The sequence below is a fragment of the Molossus molossus genome, unplaced genomic scaffold (assembly GCF_014108415.1).
Source record: "Molossus molossus isolate mMolMol1 unplaced genomic scaffold, mMolMol1.p scaffold_m16_p_9, whole genome shotgun sequence".
Taxonomy (NCBI): domain Eukaryota; kingdom Metazoa; phylum Chordata; class Mammalia; order Chiroptera; family Molossidae; genus Molossus; species Molossus molossus.
This window is the reverse complement of record NW_023425403.1, coordinates 59,161,052-59,177,957: the sequence shown is the minus strand read 5'-3', so window position 1 is coordinate 59,177,957 and position 16,906 is coordinate 59,161,052. Positions and strand designations below refer to the sequence as shown.

The 16,906-nt window shown below is 44.3% G+C and overlaps 1 protein-coding gene across 3 annotated transcripts in view; it reads right to left on the bottom strand.

Moving 5' to 3' along the window:
- Positions 1 to 3,691: 3,691 nt before the first annotated feature.
- The window catches only part of NAXD (NAD(P)HX dehydratase), a 28,373-nt gene continuing 15,158 nt past the window's right edge, over positions 3,692 to 16,906 (bottom strand). Inside the window, exons 6-10 of one of the 3 annotated variants that reach the window (XM_036250292.1) lie at positions 8,545 to 8,595; positions 8,355 to 8,459; positions 7,193 to 7,313; positions 5,102 to 5,222; positions 3,692 to 4,102 (exon numbers count right to left, since the gene is read on the bottom strand). In XM_036250292.1, the coding sequence (XP_036106185.1) occupies positions 3,952 to 4,102; positions 5,102 to 5,222; positions 7,193 to 7,313; positions 8,355 to 8,459; positions 8,545 to 8,595 (549 nt within the window). In that variant the 3' untranslated portion in view covers positions 3,692 to 3,951. The remainder of the gene's footprint in view (positions 4,103 to 5,101; positions 5,223 to 7,192; positions 7,314 to 8,354; positions 8,460 to 8,544; positions 8,596 to 16,906) is intronic. The other 2 variants (XM_036250293.1, XM_036250294.1) reach the window with 2 other exon arrangements.

Below are 16,906 nucleotides of genomic sequence, written 5' to 3'. Positions count from 1 at the left end.
GATGTGTAACTATGCCTAGAAGTGGATTTTTTAAAAAATCCTCATCCGAGGACACTTTTCCATTTATCTTCAGATAGAGTGGGAGGGAGGGAGGAACATGGATGTGAGAAAGACACATCTATTGGTTGCCTCCCACATGACTCCAACCAGGGCCGGGGACTTGACCAGAATCAAACCCATGACTCTTTGGACCATGGGCTGACCTCTTAACTGCTGAGCCATACTGGCCAAGGCAAAAGTAGATGTGTTAAAGTACCAACAGCCACAGACTCAAGTGCAGTTTAATCAGCCAATATTATCTCATCTGTGATATAACCCGGCTGGCCTGTGCCTCTGAGCCAGAGCCCAGGATGTAAGTCCTAAACGGGGGTCCCAGAAGACATAATAGGAAGGCAGGTAGGACCTGTGAATGGGGGGCCAACAGAGCAGCAGCTTCTAGGATACCCCTTATCCCAAGGATTTTGGGGGGATGTGGCCATGCTGCCTGCTCCAAAGCAGGAGGAAACAGCCTATATCTCAAGTGCTGGACAGTGATGAACTGGAGGATGGTCATTCTGGAGAAGTTGGGATGGCAGAGGCGGCCAAGTGCACGGGAGGGCGCACAGCAGACAACCTGGGGCCAAGCTTACTGGCCTTGCTCCCGGTCCCCTCACCTTTTTTTTTTTTTTTTTTTATCCTCACCCGAAGACATTTTTGCAATTTTTGTACAGATAGAGTGGGAGGGAGAGAGAGAGAGAGAGAAACATTGACGTGAAAGGGACACATCGAGTGGCTGCCACCCACACGACCGACCAGGGCCGGGGACAAACTGCAACCGAAGTATGTGCCCTTAGCGGGAACCGAACCCGGGTCTCTCCAGACCGCAGGCCAACGCTCTAACCGCTGAGCCAAACCGGCCCGGGCCCCCTCACCTTTCTGTGCAGGTGGAGCTATAGCTGTTCCGTGAATCAGAAGGAAACAGGGTGACCCGATTACCCCCGCTCTCAGGTCCTGGCTGGGTGCAGCCTCGGGCAGCAGGTAAGCACATGCTAGGCCCAGTCCTAGACAGCCTGCTGCGGCTCGGCAGCAGTGTTTACTTTGTCATTGACCTTTATGACCCTCAGAGGCATTGGTGTTCCTCTTCTACAGATAAGGAAACCTGTTTGGAAGCTGACTTTGCTAAAAGTGACCCAATTAGTGCATGGCAGAGTGAAGACCCCAGATGGCAGGCAGGCCCTTATAAGGAGACATCCAAACAGGGCCAATTCATGACTGGGGGAGCCGACTATCCCCTGATGGCCGATGCCTAACTTGCCCATCCAGTGCTTCTGTGCTGCTTTCCTGGTCTCAGGGAAGCCCTCAGCTGGACTAGTGAGTGCACCAGATTTATAAAAGAACAAGGAAGCAATTACTAACTTCATGTAAAAGTATTCCCTGGCTGCTTGGGTATGCTTCCCATCTATATCCCTTTTAAGCAGAGGGATTTTATACTTAAATAAAGCAAAAGCTTAAGTAACAAATACACAGAAATAGTTCCTGTGTCTGCTAAATTTTATTATCTGTGTAAAGAAATGGTGACATTTCAGGCTTATTCTTCAAATTACTTATTTTAATAATATTGGTAAGCACTGGTGAAAAACATAGTAGCTAGACAGGCTTATATATGTTTATGATCCTAGTACCTGACAATGTCCTTGACTTAGGAAAGTTGAAAGATGGGTTTTGGCTATTTAAGAAAAAATAAATAAAACACTACACTGAAATAAACCAGGTCTGCTTTTTATTTATTTATTTATTTTTATCCACACCCTAGGACATTTTTTTTTCTTTTTTTTTGCATTTATCTTCAGATAGAGAGGAAGAGTGAGAGGGAGGAAGAGAGAGAAACATCAACTGGCTGCCACCCACACAACCCCAACTGGGGCCAGGGACAAACTGCAACCGAGGTACGTGCCCTTAGTGGGAACCAAACCTGGGACTCTATGGTCTGCAGGCCAACGTTCTAACCGCTGAGCAAAACCAGCCAGGGCCAGGTCTGCTTTTTAATAATTACCAGGATTTAGATGTAATTAAAGGGGAAAATATCCATGAGTTTTCCTGGAGAAGTCTACATGTAAACAGTGAAACTTCTAGAGTTAGAAGTGAAATAACAGTGGCAAATATTTTTTTTTAAAGAAACCTTAATAGTTCATGGCTGGTTTTAAGAAAGTAGGATCAGGCCTGGAGGGTTTGGCTTAGCGGTTAGAGCGTTGGCCCGCGGTCCAGAGAGACCCGGGTTCAGTTCCCGCTAAGGGCATGAACCTCCGTTGCAGTTTGTCCCCAGTCCTGGTTGGGGTTGTGTGGGTGGCAGCCAGTCTATGTGTCTCTCGTCGGCGTTTCTGTTTCTCCCTTTCTCCCTCCCACTCTATCTGAAGATAAAGCAAAAATGTCCTCAGGTGAGGATAAAAAAAAAAAGTAGGATCCGTTTGGGGTGACGTATTTGAACCACAGAGTTTCACCCACATGTAATCATCAAGGGCGGACAGACTTTTAAAGGACCGACAGTTCTTGCCCTTGTAGAAGGCATTAATAAACAGTGAGCTTACACTCATATGCTTGTTAGGAACCACACCCCATGGAGAAATGACAGAAAACAGGTCACTCTCAGGATACTATGAAAACCACCCATATGACCAAACAAAAGTGAACCAGAGGCTAACAAGACAACAAAACACCTCATTCACAACAATTTCAGATGTTATCAACTTCTTTAATGGAATCTAAATCTTCCGGAGCACACACCCATCCTTTTTCCTATTTTCAAACCAGAAGGACTGCTGTTCTGTCTGTTCAGGCTCCCCCAGGACCCTTTGGTGCCATCTACTACCAGACCCAGCATCCCGAAGCCCTGCTCCCAAGAAAGCAAATCAGTGGGTCACATCAGGAACAATGGCCATCCCTCCCACTCACGGCATTCTGCTGGGCCTCATCAGCCACCGCAGGACTTGTGTGCACAGACGTGGAAAGGGGAGGTGTAAGATACGAAGTATTCCCGGCCCCCACCATACATCCAGGTGTTGGTGTCCCATTAAGTTTCCTCCTCTGATTTTCCCATGGTACTTCCAAAAAGATTTCCAAGGTCAAATTGATCACTGATTATTCTGAATACTTTAGCCAATTAACCCAAACAACCAATGCTTAGTATTTCTGCCCAGACCTTTTCAACATAATCATCACTAAAAAAAGAAAAATTAGCTAAAGAATGAATGTCACATCCTTTGGATCTCAATTTCAGAAAAGCAAAACTCATTATTCTCAAAGCTATTTGGAAATGACTGACTGGATCCCTTGGAGAGAACTAATAAGGGGAACTTCTTGCATACATGAAAGAAACCTGAAGTGCATTGGTAGAGAGAATAGAAATAAGCTTAAACTAAAACAGAACTCTGCAACTTTAGAGCAAGCCTACAGACTCAGTTGAGCTGGTTAAAGACTCTCATTCTCAAATAATTCTTTTTTTATCCTCACCCGAGGAAATCCTCCCATTTTTTGTTCAGGGGGGGGGACATCGACATGAAAGGGACACATTGAGTGGCTGCCACTCACACAACCCAACCAGGTCCGGGGACAAACTGCAACCAAAGTATGTGCCCTTAGCGGGAACCGAACCCAGGTCTCTCTGGACTGCAGGCCGACGCACATTCTCAAATAATTCTTTATTTTTATGTTACTGCTGGGAAGCTAAGAGAAGTTCAAGTTCTTTGTTTAGTGGCATTATAACAACTCAAACTGCATATTAATTTAGCCAAAAATTGCTGCATTCCCAATTCTTGAATTCTCTACATCAACCCATGTGCCCTAGACTTATAAACCTCCCAAGCAGTCCAGGCTGCTCTGCTACCCAGAGGACTCAGACCTATTGGAAGTGGATGTTCCCAGTATGAATGCAGTTTCTCCCGTCACGAGGCCCACTTTCTTCCCATTTGCACTGGCTCAGGTTTCGAAGAGTCTGCTGAATGCAGGTCCAACCTCTGCGATCATGTCAGTGGTGGTGGTCGAGCGGCCGTGCTTCTGGAAGGCTTGGTGGTTGCACTGTCTTGTGAGGGAGCACGCGCCAAAGGCAGCCACGAGGAGAGGGCTGAAACTGGAGGGCAGAGGGTTAGCAAGGCCTGGGGGAGGTGGGAAGTCTAGCTTTGTCAGACATCAGGGGCCTGAAGCCACCCAAGGTGCCATTTCCTTCTGTTTCCACCCCAAGATCCCAAATTAGCAATTTTTAGTCTGATATGCCACTGAGGCAGAAGGCAGCTTTATTACAATTAAAATAATCATTAATCCCCTGATACTGATATTCTCTGACAAAAGACATATCAAAAATACCTATCTGGAGAACTATTAGATCACAGCAGTTTTCCCCCGGTGAAAACCAGGCCAGGATTTGTTGGTTATAGTTCAGATGTGAGGGAACATTCCGGACCTGAGAATGCAGGCCCTTCCTGCCATCGCTCCCCTATAGCTCTCCTTTCCGTGTACACACCCTCCTGGGCCCGTATGGGTGGCTCCCCCTGCCTGCCAGGTATGTCACAACCTCACGGGCCCAGCACTGCCCTGGACCCGGGACATCCCACCCCGGCAAGTGTGGCCATTGCTGTCATCATGAAGGGTGCAAAGAAGAGAAACTGAGGCTCACAGAGAGGTGGGAACTGCCAGAGTTCACTCACAAAGCTGTCTGAAGCAGAAGCGGGCCCAGAATTCTGCTGCCTCTTAAAGAACACTCATCTTTCAAGACAGCATCAAAGTAAGCTCTACCTCGGCCTGCATTTTCTTAATCTGTTTTACAGCAGGTTTGCAACCAACCTCCTAGAACAGTGTTCTCAAACTTTAGGGTTAGCAAAGAGCTTTAAAAGCTAGGGGTGCCCCAGAGCTTATCTGTATCAAATGACAGAAAGGGGCCCAGATATATGGAGGAAAAGCTCCCCAGGTGAACACTGTGGGATCAACCCCTGCCCTGGGATATCTCCCATGTAACAGTAACACACATATTTCATTTGGAATGTTCAAGTGGCTTCTTATGAAATGTATGAGCTACTAATAGCTTCCACAGTTCAAAAATTTCAAAGTAGGATAGATAAAAATATGGCTATACCCATTTGTTTTCTCAGATCCAGCGTGGAGTGCCCAGTGCACCATAACGCCCAGGGAGCCTGACAGGAGGTCTCCTTGCCCACCACACCTGCGGTTACTGCCCTGCAGGTTGCACTCGAGCACTACAGAGCAAAAGTGAGACAAGAGTTAGAATGAGGGGCTCGTCTCTGCTCAAGGCGTGTTCCAGGTCATCTATAGCTCTTCCCCACTTGTTCCTAACAAGGAAACCTATCTTTTACAGGAGAGGAAACCAAGGCAGGCAGAGGTCAGGCTGCCCCAGAACCACCTGTTTAGTATGGTGGTCAGTGAACATGTGACTCACGACCTCTGAGGGATCTGCTGGAACAGAGATCAGAGAAGGACACGGACAGCACACACAGGCCCTCAGTTGTGCAGGCGCCCAAGCCCACCATGACACCTCACACTGCAGAGAATCCACCTTCAAGAAGATGCACACAGCCCTGGCTGGTGTAGCTCAGTGGTTAGAGCACTGGCCTGCAGAGCAAAGGGTCACAGGTTCGATTCCTGGTCAAAGGAACATACCTGGGTTTTACGTTCCATCCCCAGCCCTGGTTGGGGTGCATACAGGAAGCAACCAATCGATGTGTCTCTCTCACGTCAATGTTTCTCTTTCTTCCTCCCTCCCTCCTTCCTTTCCATTCTCTCTAAAAATCAATGGAAAAAATAACCTCAAGAGAGGATTAAATAAAAAGATGAACACAGCACTAGCACCTGGACTCAGCTGATAATCATCAGAACTTCACTTCTGCTGTGTAATAGGACATTTCTGTTTCTTTGGAAAATATCTTGGAAACAGGTTGATGTATTCTGAATGTGTTAGAGTCTAGAGCACCTATTAGCAATAAGAGAACCCAGAGGTTTCAGGATCCCTCAGAGAACACTCTGTCTTCTGCACAGCTTGTGAGAGAGACAAAGTGAGACACATGTGACTAAGGAGGCCTTCTGTTCCCTTGTGGCCCTGATTTCTGTGACCTAGTCAGCAATGCTATACCTAGGCGACCATTCTTTGTATTAAATTCTGTTAAAATAACTGGTGAGCTCTTTGCTTGTGGATCAGATTTTTCGGTTTTTAGGAAGCTAGAGATGTTCTGCAGTCTCTGGCTGTGCCCCTCACTATGGAGATATGAGCAAGTGTAAAGCCCACCTTGCTCTCACTCAGTGGTCCACAGGCTCCTGTGGGAAGAAATGTGACTGGAAGATTTGTCACATGCAGCACCTGGTGATTCCCACCATTAGTGTCAGCTCCTAGAGTTTCTTCACTTTCTAATCATTTTTATTTTCTTTTTAACCTATTTTTGTTATTAACTTATTTTTGTTACAGATGTTTCTCCCCCCCCCACTGATTCCCCCCCCACCCTGTCCCCAGCTTTGTTGTCCATGTCCACTGTTCATGCACACATGCATATAAATTCTGTGGTTTATCTCTCCCCCACCGCCCCCTCTTCTGGGGACTGTCAGTCTGTACCCCACTTCCACGTCTCTGGGACTGCCCCATTCCTCAGACTGTTATGTTCATTATATTCCACAAATAAGTGAGATCATATGATACTTGTAGTTCTCTGTTTGGCTTGTTTCACTTAGGATAATACTTTCCAGGTCCCTCATGTCGTTTCAAAGCATAAGAGACTTTCTAATCATTTAATAAAATAGGACAAAATGCAGTAAAATATTCAAATTAACTTCATTTATGTTGCAGGAAAGACAGAGTGGCAAGTGGTGAACTCTGGAGCACCACCTGCTGTTACAGCCACCTTCCTACTGGGCTGCTGCTTCTCACCCGTAACAGAACTGTAGCCATTGCCCCTGGTATCAACCAAGATCAACACTGATGACTGTCAGTGTGCAAAATAGTAAAAAATGAAAATGGACTTTGAAGAAGTTGTGGTTAATGAGCTATCAGGAAGTCCCTCTGTGAAACGTGACACATGACATGTGAGCGTGTAAGATATGAGTGACTACATATGATGTAAGAATGTGACTCACTGTGCACCACTTATACTGTGTGTGAAAGAGATTTTCCTACGGCTTCTACCCAGCATGGCCACACTGGCTGAAGCCCAAGGCCACTCACCCTGTTTGCCGTCGGAGATCACGTCCTGCTCCCCTTTCTGGACCACGGTCACATTCCCCAGGGCCTGGCTGAGTCTCAGCACAGCTCCACGGCGATCACTGCTGTCCAGGGGGTCTCTCAGCTACAATGTAGGACACCACAGACAAAGTTGTCATTAGACACTTGCGCCCACAAATACATGTGGATACAATGAACATTCATCCCATCCATCCTGATCCTCAGACTCTCATATCTAAGGGAGTCCCCCAACCACAAGACAGACCCCAACACAAAGACATGCATTCTACACCCGCTGGAGAGGCCCAGGATATCATGGGCAGCGTGTTCTCCAGGTGGATGCCAACAAAGGGGCTCGAGGTAGAATACTGCTCTGGTGCCTGTCCCCTACCTTGTCAGACCAAAGGTAAAGAACACTGGTCATGGCTGGGACTTTAAAAGTTTGCAGAACTGCCCTGGCCAGTTTGGCTCAGTGGTTAGAGCATCGGCCTGTGGACTGGAGAGTCCCAGGTTCGGTTTCCACTAAGAGCACATACCTCGGATGCAGTTTGTCCCCGGCCCTGGTTGGGGTCGTGGGTGGCAACCACTTGATGTGTCTCTCTCATGTTGATGTTTCTCTCTCTCTCTCCCGCTCAATCTGAAGATAAATGCAAAAATGTCCTTGGGTGAGGAAAAATAAATAAAGGTTTGCAGAAGGGATTCAACCTCAAATGATAATGCACTAACATTTATGGGGCACTTGATAATATAAGGACTCATGAATTTACATATACTATTTCATTTCATCCTCACATACCCTATGAGGCAGATGCTATCATTATCCACATTTCACAGATGAGGCAACACAGGATAGGGATGGAGTTATGCCCAGAGTACACAACGGAAGGGATGGCTAACCCCAGAGCCCACCATCCTGCCTTTCCTCCAAATCAAACATGCACTGACTGGAAGATGTCCCATCATTATGCACACAACCAAGAAAAAATACAAAACACTATTAGCATGTGCAACATGCACCGTAGAATATGCATGCGTCCACTCAACATCTGCAAGTCTGTCCCTGCAGACGCACCCAAGGGGACCAATGGGCACAGAACCACAGAGCATGTCCCTCGCCCTCCTCAGGATAAGGGCTTACACTCTTTCGGGTGGTCAACAAACTCACCACAGCTTCAAAGAGTCTGCTGAACTCCATGTAGTTGGGAGTGAGAACGGCCTTTTCATAGCCTTGAATGAGGAGTGGCTGCTGAGCAATCAGCCACAGCCCGTCCTGCACAGAACAAGGACTCCCGTTTACTGCATGCCTTGGGCACCCAGCTGTGAGGAGGGGACAGGAGAAGAGAGGCCACACTCACTGCATCAATGACGACAGGGATGGCTCTGGCCTTTGACGCTTCTAAAATGCCCTGTGAGAAAAGAAAGCTATGCTGAGCAACGAGGCCATCACCTCTGCGAAGAATTAAGAGAAAACCAAGCAGTTCTTTGATGAATTCCAACATCAGCTTATCAACAAACAGAAAATAATAAAGTAATTGCCTGAAATAAACTGAAAAGACCCAAATGAACTGATAGAGTCCCTGTGTAAAGCAGGGCAAGGGTAACTCCGAAAACATAAGCCCATGGGCAACATTATACCCAGCACTGGGTCCCAGGCTAGCCCACGAAGGCCAACCTCAATCTAGTGTCTCCAAATGTCTAATAGATATGAATCTTCAAGATTCAGAAATTAGAAATCTGAAGTTTTGGGAATTCCCCAAATCATGAGTTGTTATGTATTTTTCATAATACTTTGTATATTTGACAGTAACAAGTGATCATAATAATAAAAAGAACATCACTTCACTGAAAAGGTTCTACTAAAAGTTTCAGAGGTTTTTCATTGAAAAAAAAAATTATAAACGGTGTAGCAAAAATAGTATAAGAATAAACTTTTATACTCACAACTGAAATTTGTGAGTATGAGTTTATTCTTATACTATTATTTATTAATTGTATTATTTTCCATATGAACAACTGTAAACCTACTTTTGCCTCACCCTGTACATATGATCAACATATATTATTATGGTTATTATTATGAACCAATCTAAGATTATATATTGCAATAGCACATAAAAATGATTTCTACCTGATACACCTGACAGAAAACATTAAAAGAGAGTAAAACAAAATATATGGTAAAACACTGCAAGATAAATCCACATATATTTAATTAAAAGTCAGTCCTAACTTTGAAGCATGACACCATACAAAGCATGAGCTGTCCTGCCTGACAGTCTCAGCTGTATTTTGCTGACACTGGCCAGAGCATTGGGAGCATTTTCAAAAGCCCCTTCAGACGGGTATCAGGGTATAGGAGCCTCATGGAAGCCTATTTCCTTCTTTAACAATGAAAATATTGTTTGCCTTTGGTTTGGCTTGACTGTTAAAACTGATTTGGATTTTGCTAATTTAGATTTTTCAATCTCTGGTTTCATGCCATAGTGTTTGGCCACAACACTGACATCTTCACCTCTTTGTATTTCTATTCAAGTTCTTAAAAAAAAAAACAAAAAAAAAAAAAACAACCACAGTAGTCTAAAGTGAATATTCAAACACTGGGAAATATATTTCAACAATGTAACATCACAAAACACTCAGATCTCCTTGCATGATTAAGAGCCTCACACAAAATCATGCATCAGTCACCCATTTAAGGACCGATTTGCTTCCATCACTCAGAGGATTTGTATGAAGTGCACTGTGCATGTAAACCTGTCAATGTTCACTACATTTGCAACATGGCTGACATTAGCCGTCAGAGCCACGAGTACAAACTTACAACAAGACAACAGCTCCAAATGAGACTGGCTGATAACTTCACGACCCTTCTCCAAAACGGTAGCTTCACCCACCATCTAGTTAAAAGTCTAACCTAAAAGAATGGCACAGGAATGAACAAGCCACACCCAGAACAAAAAAGGCTAGAGGATGGTTGAGAAGCAGTGTGACATCTCCAATAAGAGAGTTAAATGAGCCCTGGCCGGTTTGGCTCAGCGGTTGGAGCGTCGGCCTGTGGACCAGAGAGTCCTGGGTTCAATTCCTGCTAGGGGCATATACCAAAAAAAAAAAGACGGTGAAGTAAAACAGGAAGCATTCCCAGAAGAGACCAGGTGGAAGAGAGAAGGAATGACAGCACTCCAGAGCAGAGTCCCGGCAAGGGCAGCCTCTTGATGGAACAGCGAATTGCTAATGGCTCTTGGATTCAGCAACAGAACTTGTAGAAATTTATCCTAAAGAAAATACCTGAAAGAAATGGACAAAAAAAAATAATATATATATATTTCAAGCCTGGCTGGTGTGGCTCAGTGGACTGGGTGTCACCCCACGGACTAAGTCCCAGTTTGATTCCCCGTCAGGGCACATGCCTGGGTTTCAGGCTCAATCCCCAGTAAGGGGTGTGCAGGAGGCAGCGATGGATGTTACTCTCTCTTGCTCTAAAAATTCAATAAAAACATATTTAAAAAAAAAGTCCCCTTCCTTAAACCACAAATGAAAATTAACTCAAAATGAACCACAGACCTAAATATAAAAGCTAAAACAACAAAGCTCTTATAAGGAAATATATGAGTAAATCTTGGGTCAGGCAAAAAGTCTTCTCAGATCAGACACCAAAGGCATAAGTAACAAAATAAAAAATAGATAAGTGGACTTTATCAAAATTAAAAATCTGTTGCAAACAATACCATCAAGGAAATAAAAAGACAACCCACAGAAGGAGAGAGAGTATTTGTAAATTCTATCTCCGATAAAAGAGTTGTATTTAGAAAAATAAATATTTTAAAAACTCAATTATAAAAAGACAATTTTTAAAATGGGAAGACGATATGAGTAGATACTTCAAAGATCTACAAATGGCCAATAAGCACATAAAAAAAATGTTCAACATCATTAGCCACTAAAGAAATGTAAACCAAAACCATAGAGAGAAAATACACACCCACAAAGAGATACCACTTCACAACTTATGGGAACGGCTATAATGAAAAAGACGGACAATAACAATGTTGGAGAGGATATGGAGAAATCAGAACCCTCACACAATTGCTGACGGGAATATAAAACGCTGCTGTCGAAAACACTGGCAGCTCCTCAAAAATGAGAGAGTTATCACAAAAACTTGAAAACAGATGTTCATAGCAGCATTATTCACAATAGCCAAAAAGTGGAAACAACCCCAAATGTTCATCAACCGATGACTGGATAAACAAACATGGCCTACCCATGTACTGGAATACTAAACCGCAATAATAGGGAGTGAGGTCGGCACACACTACAACATGGATGAACCTTGAAATTGTGCCGAGTGAACAAAAGTAGTCACAAAATGCCACAAGTTATGACTCCTTTTCCATGAAAAGTCCAGAATAGGCAAATCCATAGAGATAGCAAGTAGATTAGTGCTTCTCAAGGGCTGGGGAGGTTCAGAGAAACAGGGAGTGACTGCTAATGGGTGTAGGGTTACTTTTTTAGGTGATGAAAATGTCCTAAAATTGATCATGGTGATGGCTGTACAAGTCTGTGAATATATTAGAAATCAGTGAATTGTACACTTTAAATGGGTGAATTGATTAGTATACAATTCACTTGCTACATGGCCACCTAAGAATGTAATTTAATTTCTCCAGGATTCAGTTTCTTCATCAGAAAAACAAGGATAAGACTAGAAATCCACAGATACAAAAAACAGACTGACAGCTGTCAGAGGGGAGGCAGGTTTTGGGGGGCTGGGTGAAAAAAGATGAAGGGATTAAGCAAAACAAAACAAAAAACCTCACAGACACAGACAACATATGGGAACATAGACAACAGAGGGAAAGGGGGGTGGAGACAGAAGAGGGTAAGGGGCGGGGATAAAGGAGACTTGACTTGGGGGTGGTGATATACAGATGATGTATTATAGAATTGTATACCTGAAACCTATATAACTTTATTAATCAATGTCACCCCAACAAATTCAATTTAAAAAAAAAAAGGACACATGAGAGAGATAATCTCTTTCGAAACCATGTGAGGAGGAACCAGCAAGAAGGTGTCTGTCTGCAAACCAGACACTGAATCTGCTGGCACCCTGATCTTGGACTTCCAGCCTCCAAAACGATAAGAAATAAATTTCTGTTGTGTAAGAAAAAAAAAAAAAAAAAAAGAATAGAAACCTATTTAATAGGGTTGTTCTCAGGATCACATCAGATAATGAATTCATTCAAAAAAAGATCTAGTAAATGTCTGCTATGTGGCAGGCACTGAGGAGGAAGCTAACAAGGAAGAAGGCATAATGCACTGCTTTGTATTAGCGGGAACACAGGAAATGCCCAAGAAAAGTTAGCAATTCTCACAACCATGATTGCTATTTTATATGCAGAGGGAGAGACGTCCAAAACAATGAATGAAAATGTGAACTCTGGAGACTGGCTGGGAAGTGCAGGAGGCACACTCTTGCTTCCCAGCTTCTAACTTGTATACTGCAAGGTAGTTTGTTTTGTTTTAAACAAACACACTAAAATTGTTATTATGAACCTAAATTCACAGAGGAAAAGAACCTGGAGTACAGAAAACCCTAGACTTTTTCACCTTAAATTCACACCTGATCCCTCTTGATATAGACTATGTTTTTATGTTGCTGTAATCAATTGTTATATTTTTATTTTACTATATCAGACACAATTTTCCTTGGTTGAACATAGTCCGCTTGTCTATAATATGGTTGAGGGAAAAAAACTAAATGGTTATGGTATTCCAGCCAAATAATATATCAAACTTTGCTTAGTTATGTCTGGTCATGGACAGACACTCCATACATAACAGTTTATAGATTAGGATCCCACCCCCTGTATTGGGGTATTTCCCTCTGAAATATGGTCTCTGAAGGGGATTAACAAAGGGTCGGGACAGGTTTAGTAGAAGACTGCCCAAAGCGTGTGCCATTAGTACCATACTCCTGTGCTATTTTCCTGGATACTTGCTGCAGTGCAATTCTCATGCTAACCAACTGGGATGGTCAACTTTCACAGGTGAAGGGCACAGACACCCCCCCACCCCGCCCCTAACACACACACACACACACACACACACACACACACACACACACGACTGCTCTCCCTTCAGACACTAGCCGGAAGCTCATGGGTTTCCAGGCCACCAGCACTTCTAACCAAATGGATACAAATGTGGGGGTTCCACTACTCCCTCAGGTCTGATAATTTGCTAGGATGACTCAGGACTGGGGAAAGCACTATACCTTCAATTACAGTTATATTATAAAGGATGAAAATCAGGCCCAGCCAAATGGAGACACAAGGTACAAGGTCTGGGAGGGTCCCACAAGGAGCTCCAGGCCCTCTCCTGATCAGTCAGGACACACACATCCCCCTCCAGGCACACCTGTGTGTGCACCAACCAGGAAGTTCATCTGAGTTTACTGGGGTCTCTCATATTATACTTAGCGTGAAGGATTGAATCATTGCCCATGTGACTGAACTCAATCTGCTGCACCTTCCCTGGAGGTAATTCTAATACCAAGTTCCTGATGTAAAGGCCCCTACCCTGAGCCAACTCTTTTGCATAAACTCAGGTGTGGTCCAGGAGGCCCACCTTGAAAAAGAGCCACTTCTATCACTTGAAAAATTCCAAAGGTTCAGAGGCTCCCTCATAGAAACAGGGGACAGACCAGCCAATTCTTTTTTTTTTTTCAATATGTTTTTTATTGCTTTTCTTAGAGAGAGAGATAGAAACATCAATGTGAGAGAGAAAGATCAAATGGCTGCCTCCTGTATGCCCCTATTAGGAGAAGGAGCCCGAAACCTGGGCATGTGCCTGGACCGAGAAGGGAACCAGCACCTCAGTCCATGGGACCAACGCTAAATCCACTGAGCCACACCACGCTGGGCAAGACCAGCTAATTCTTTTTTATTCTATACCCTGCCAGTGCTGGGGTTTTGTATCCCCAGTGCCACACACAGGAAAATTAAAACAAATACTGCTATTTACTTACACAGCCTCCTGTAGATGCTTTCACACATACAATCTCATTTGCTCCTCAGAGCTGAAGTATCAAGAGTATTAATTCTGGCACTGAACGTTCTGGACATAAATACCACTAGTCCCACCTGGATGACTGTGGGTATATACTACCTGCACCAGACATCATCTCATTGTATCAGTTTTCACATTCGTAAAATGGAATAATGCTAATTCCTACTTAGAGTTGTAGTGAGAACTAAGAGAGTTCAATAATATAAATTACTCAGAAAAGTGCCCGGCACACAAAACACACGATATTAGTATACGATTCACAGATTCTACCAAGCTCAATAATTCAATAAGCAGCAACATGAAAATGAAAACAGAAATCCAAGGTCAATGAAACTGCAGAGACTGTTTCAGGTCCCCCAGCTAATAACTGACCCCAGGTCAGTGTTCTGTGTGGCCCTAGCACACGTATTTGTTCTAAGGGAGAAAAAAATGCTTATGAGGAATTCTAGTAAAATTCAAGCATATTTGCCATCCACTTAAACAGCTGTTTCAAAAATAAGTTCTTCATTTCTAATTACTGATCTTAAGTTTTCTGTGCATTAAATCCTTCACTGAGTATCGAATCACATGTGGCAAATGCACAGAAATATCAGGGGAGTCACTGGTTCAGGATGAAGTGCCAAATGCCCCGCACAGGAACTCCTCAGGGTTGAACACATCTGGACATGGCTCAGCTGGGCAAGCACAGAAAGCCACACTGCCAGCACAGGGCCGTCAGGATGGTGGCCAGGGCCTGGCAGGAATCTCACATCAGGAGGAACAAATAGGCATGCCCCAAGTAGGGGGGACTTCAGATTAAAGCTGTTGACAGGAAGTACATGGTCGATGTTTTTGCTCAGAAAGCACCCTAATGAATAGCTTGAACCAAACAGTTATCAAACCTGCTGTCTTAGTCTATCTGGGCTGCTGTAACAAAATACCACAGACATGTGCCTTGTAAACAACATAAATTTATTGCTCATTGTTCTGGAGGCTGGAAATCTGATATAATGGTGCCAGGTATGGGTCTCTTCTTGGTCAGAGATGTTATGGTTACAACACCGGCAGATGGCAGTCAGCCTACAGCCTAACAAGCTCTATGAGGAAGCACCGGAAGTCAAACCTACCTACACCAGCAACATGTGTAAGTCTCCAAACTACATAAGAAAACAATTACAAGCCCTGGCCCGTTTTGCTCAGTGGTTAGAGCATCGGCGCACGGACCAAAGAGTCGAGGGTTTGATTCTGGCAAAGGGCATATACCTTGTTGCAGTTCGTCTCCAGCCCTGGTCCGGGTCGTGTGGGAGGCAACCAGTCAATGTGTCCCTGTCACGTTGATGTTTCTCTCTCTCCCTCCCTCTTACTCTATCTGAAGGTAAATAGAAAAATATCCTCAGGTGAGGATTAAAAAATAAATAAACCACCGCCCTGGCCGGTATGGCTCAGCGGTAAGAGCATCACCTGCGGACCAAGGAGTCATGGGTTCAATTCTGGCCAAGAGCACATGCTTCAGTTGCAATTTGTCTCCGGCCCCGGCTGGGGTTGTGTGGGTGGCAGCCAATCGATGTGTCTCTTTCACTTCGATGTTTCTCTCTCTCTCTCTTCCTCCAGCTCTATCTGCAGATTAATATAAAAATATCCTCCAGTGAGGATTAAAAATAATAATAATAAAAATAAATAAAAAATAAACCACCACAATTCAAGAATCCACAACAATTAGAGGATGAGGTTAAAGAGGAGACCAGAGAGTGTGTCATGAGCTCCAATCTGCTATGACCAACGGGGCCAGAGGTTTATTGGCAGATCAACAAAAGGTCAGGAATTCCATCATCATGAAGCTCAGTGGGGGAACCAAACACTCTGGCTCCATTCTGGCAGGAACCCTCGTTTGCCTCTTTGCAAAGACAAACCACCCGGTGAAGAGGCACTGCCAGACCTCCTGTGACCTGTGCTGAGCACCTCTGCCTCAAGACACACAGTGCACGCAGATTCTCTGTTTACACAAGGGAACTCCCCAGGAGCGCTCCCTCCTTGAAAAAAACCGAAGGGTCTAGCACTTCTCAACCATGTTTAACTCTTTTCGGCCAGAGGTTAAGACTTTCAAAAAGATCTGAATGGCGCTGCCTGACAAACTTGCACACCTCTTGCTAATACCAGGTGGCTTAGAGCCAAGAGAACCTAAATTAAATCCTCTACTTTGCACAATGTGTCATCTAGAGCTACTTTTAAATTGTATTTGACAGCCTCTCAGATTACTTATCTTGAATGCATAATTGCTGGCTCATTAATCTCTCCTGTTCTCCAGGCAAGCTCTTTGTGACAGAGTGCACAGCCGCCCCACCCACCCGCAGGCATCTATTATCACAGCTTCTCATTCCAGCGCCCAGTGCCACACAGGGCATTCTGCTCGGAACCACTCAACAGCGCGGAACCCCATAGACTTCGCCGGCTTCCAGTCCCAGGCAGTGGGCTCCTTTTCTTTGTTTGGAGAATTTTCATTACAATGAAAAACTTTTAAATGCAAAGCAGTGTGAGACATAGGAGAAGTATGAGCAAGCATCCCCAAGTCCCATTCCCAGGTATAACTCAGGATGTGTTTTTTTCCCAAATTTACTTAAGTATAGTTGACAAAAATGGTACAGATTCAAGATGTATAACCTGATGTTT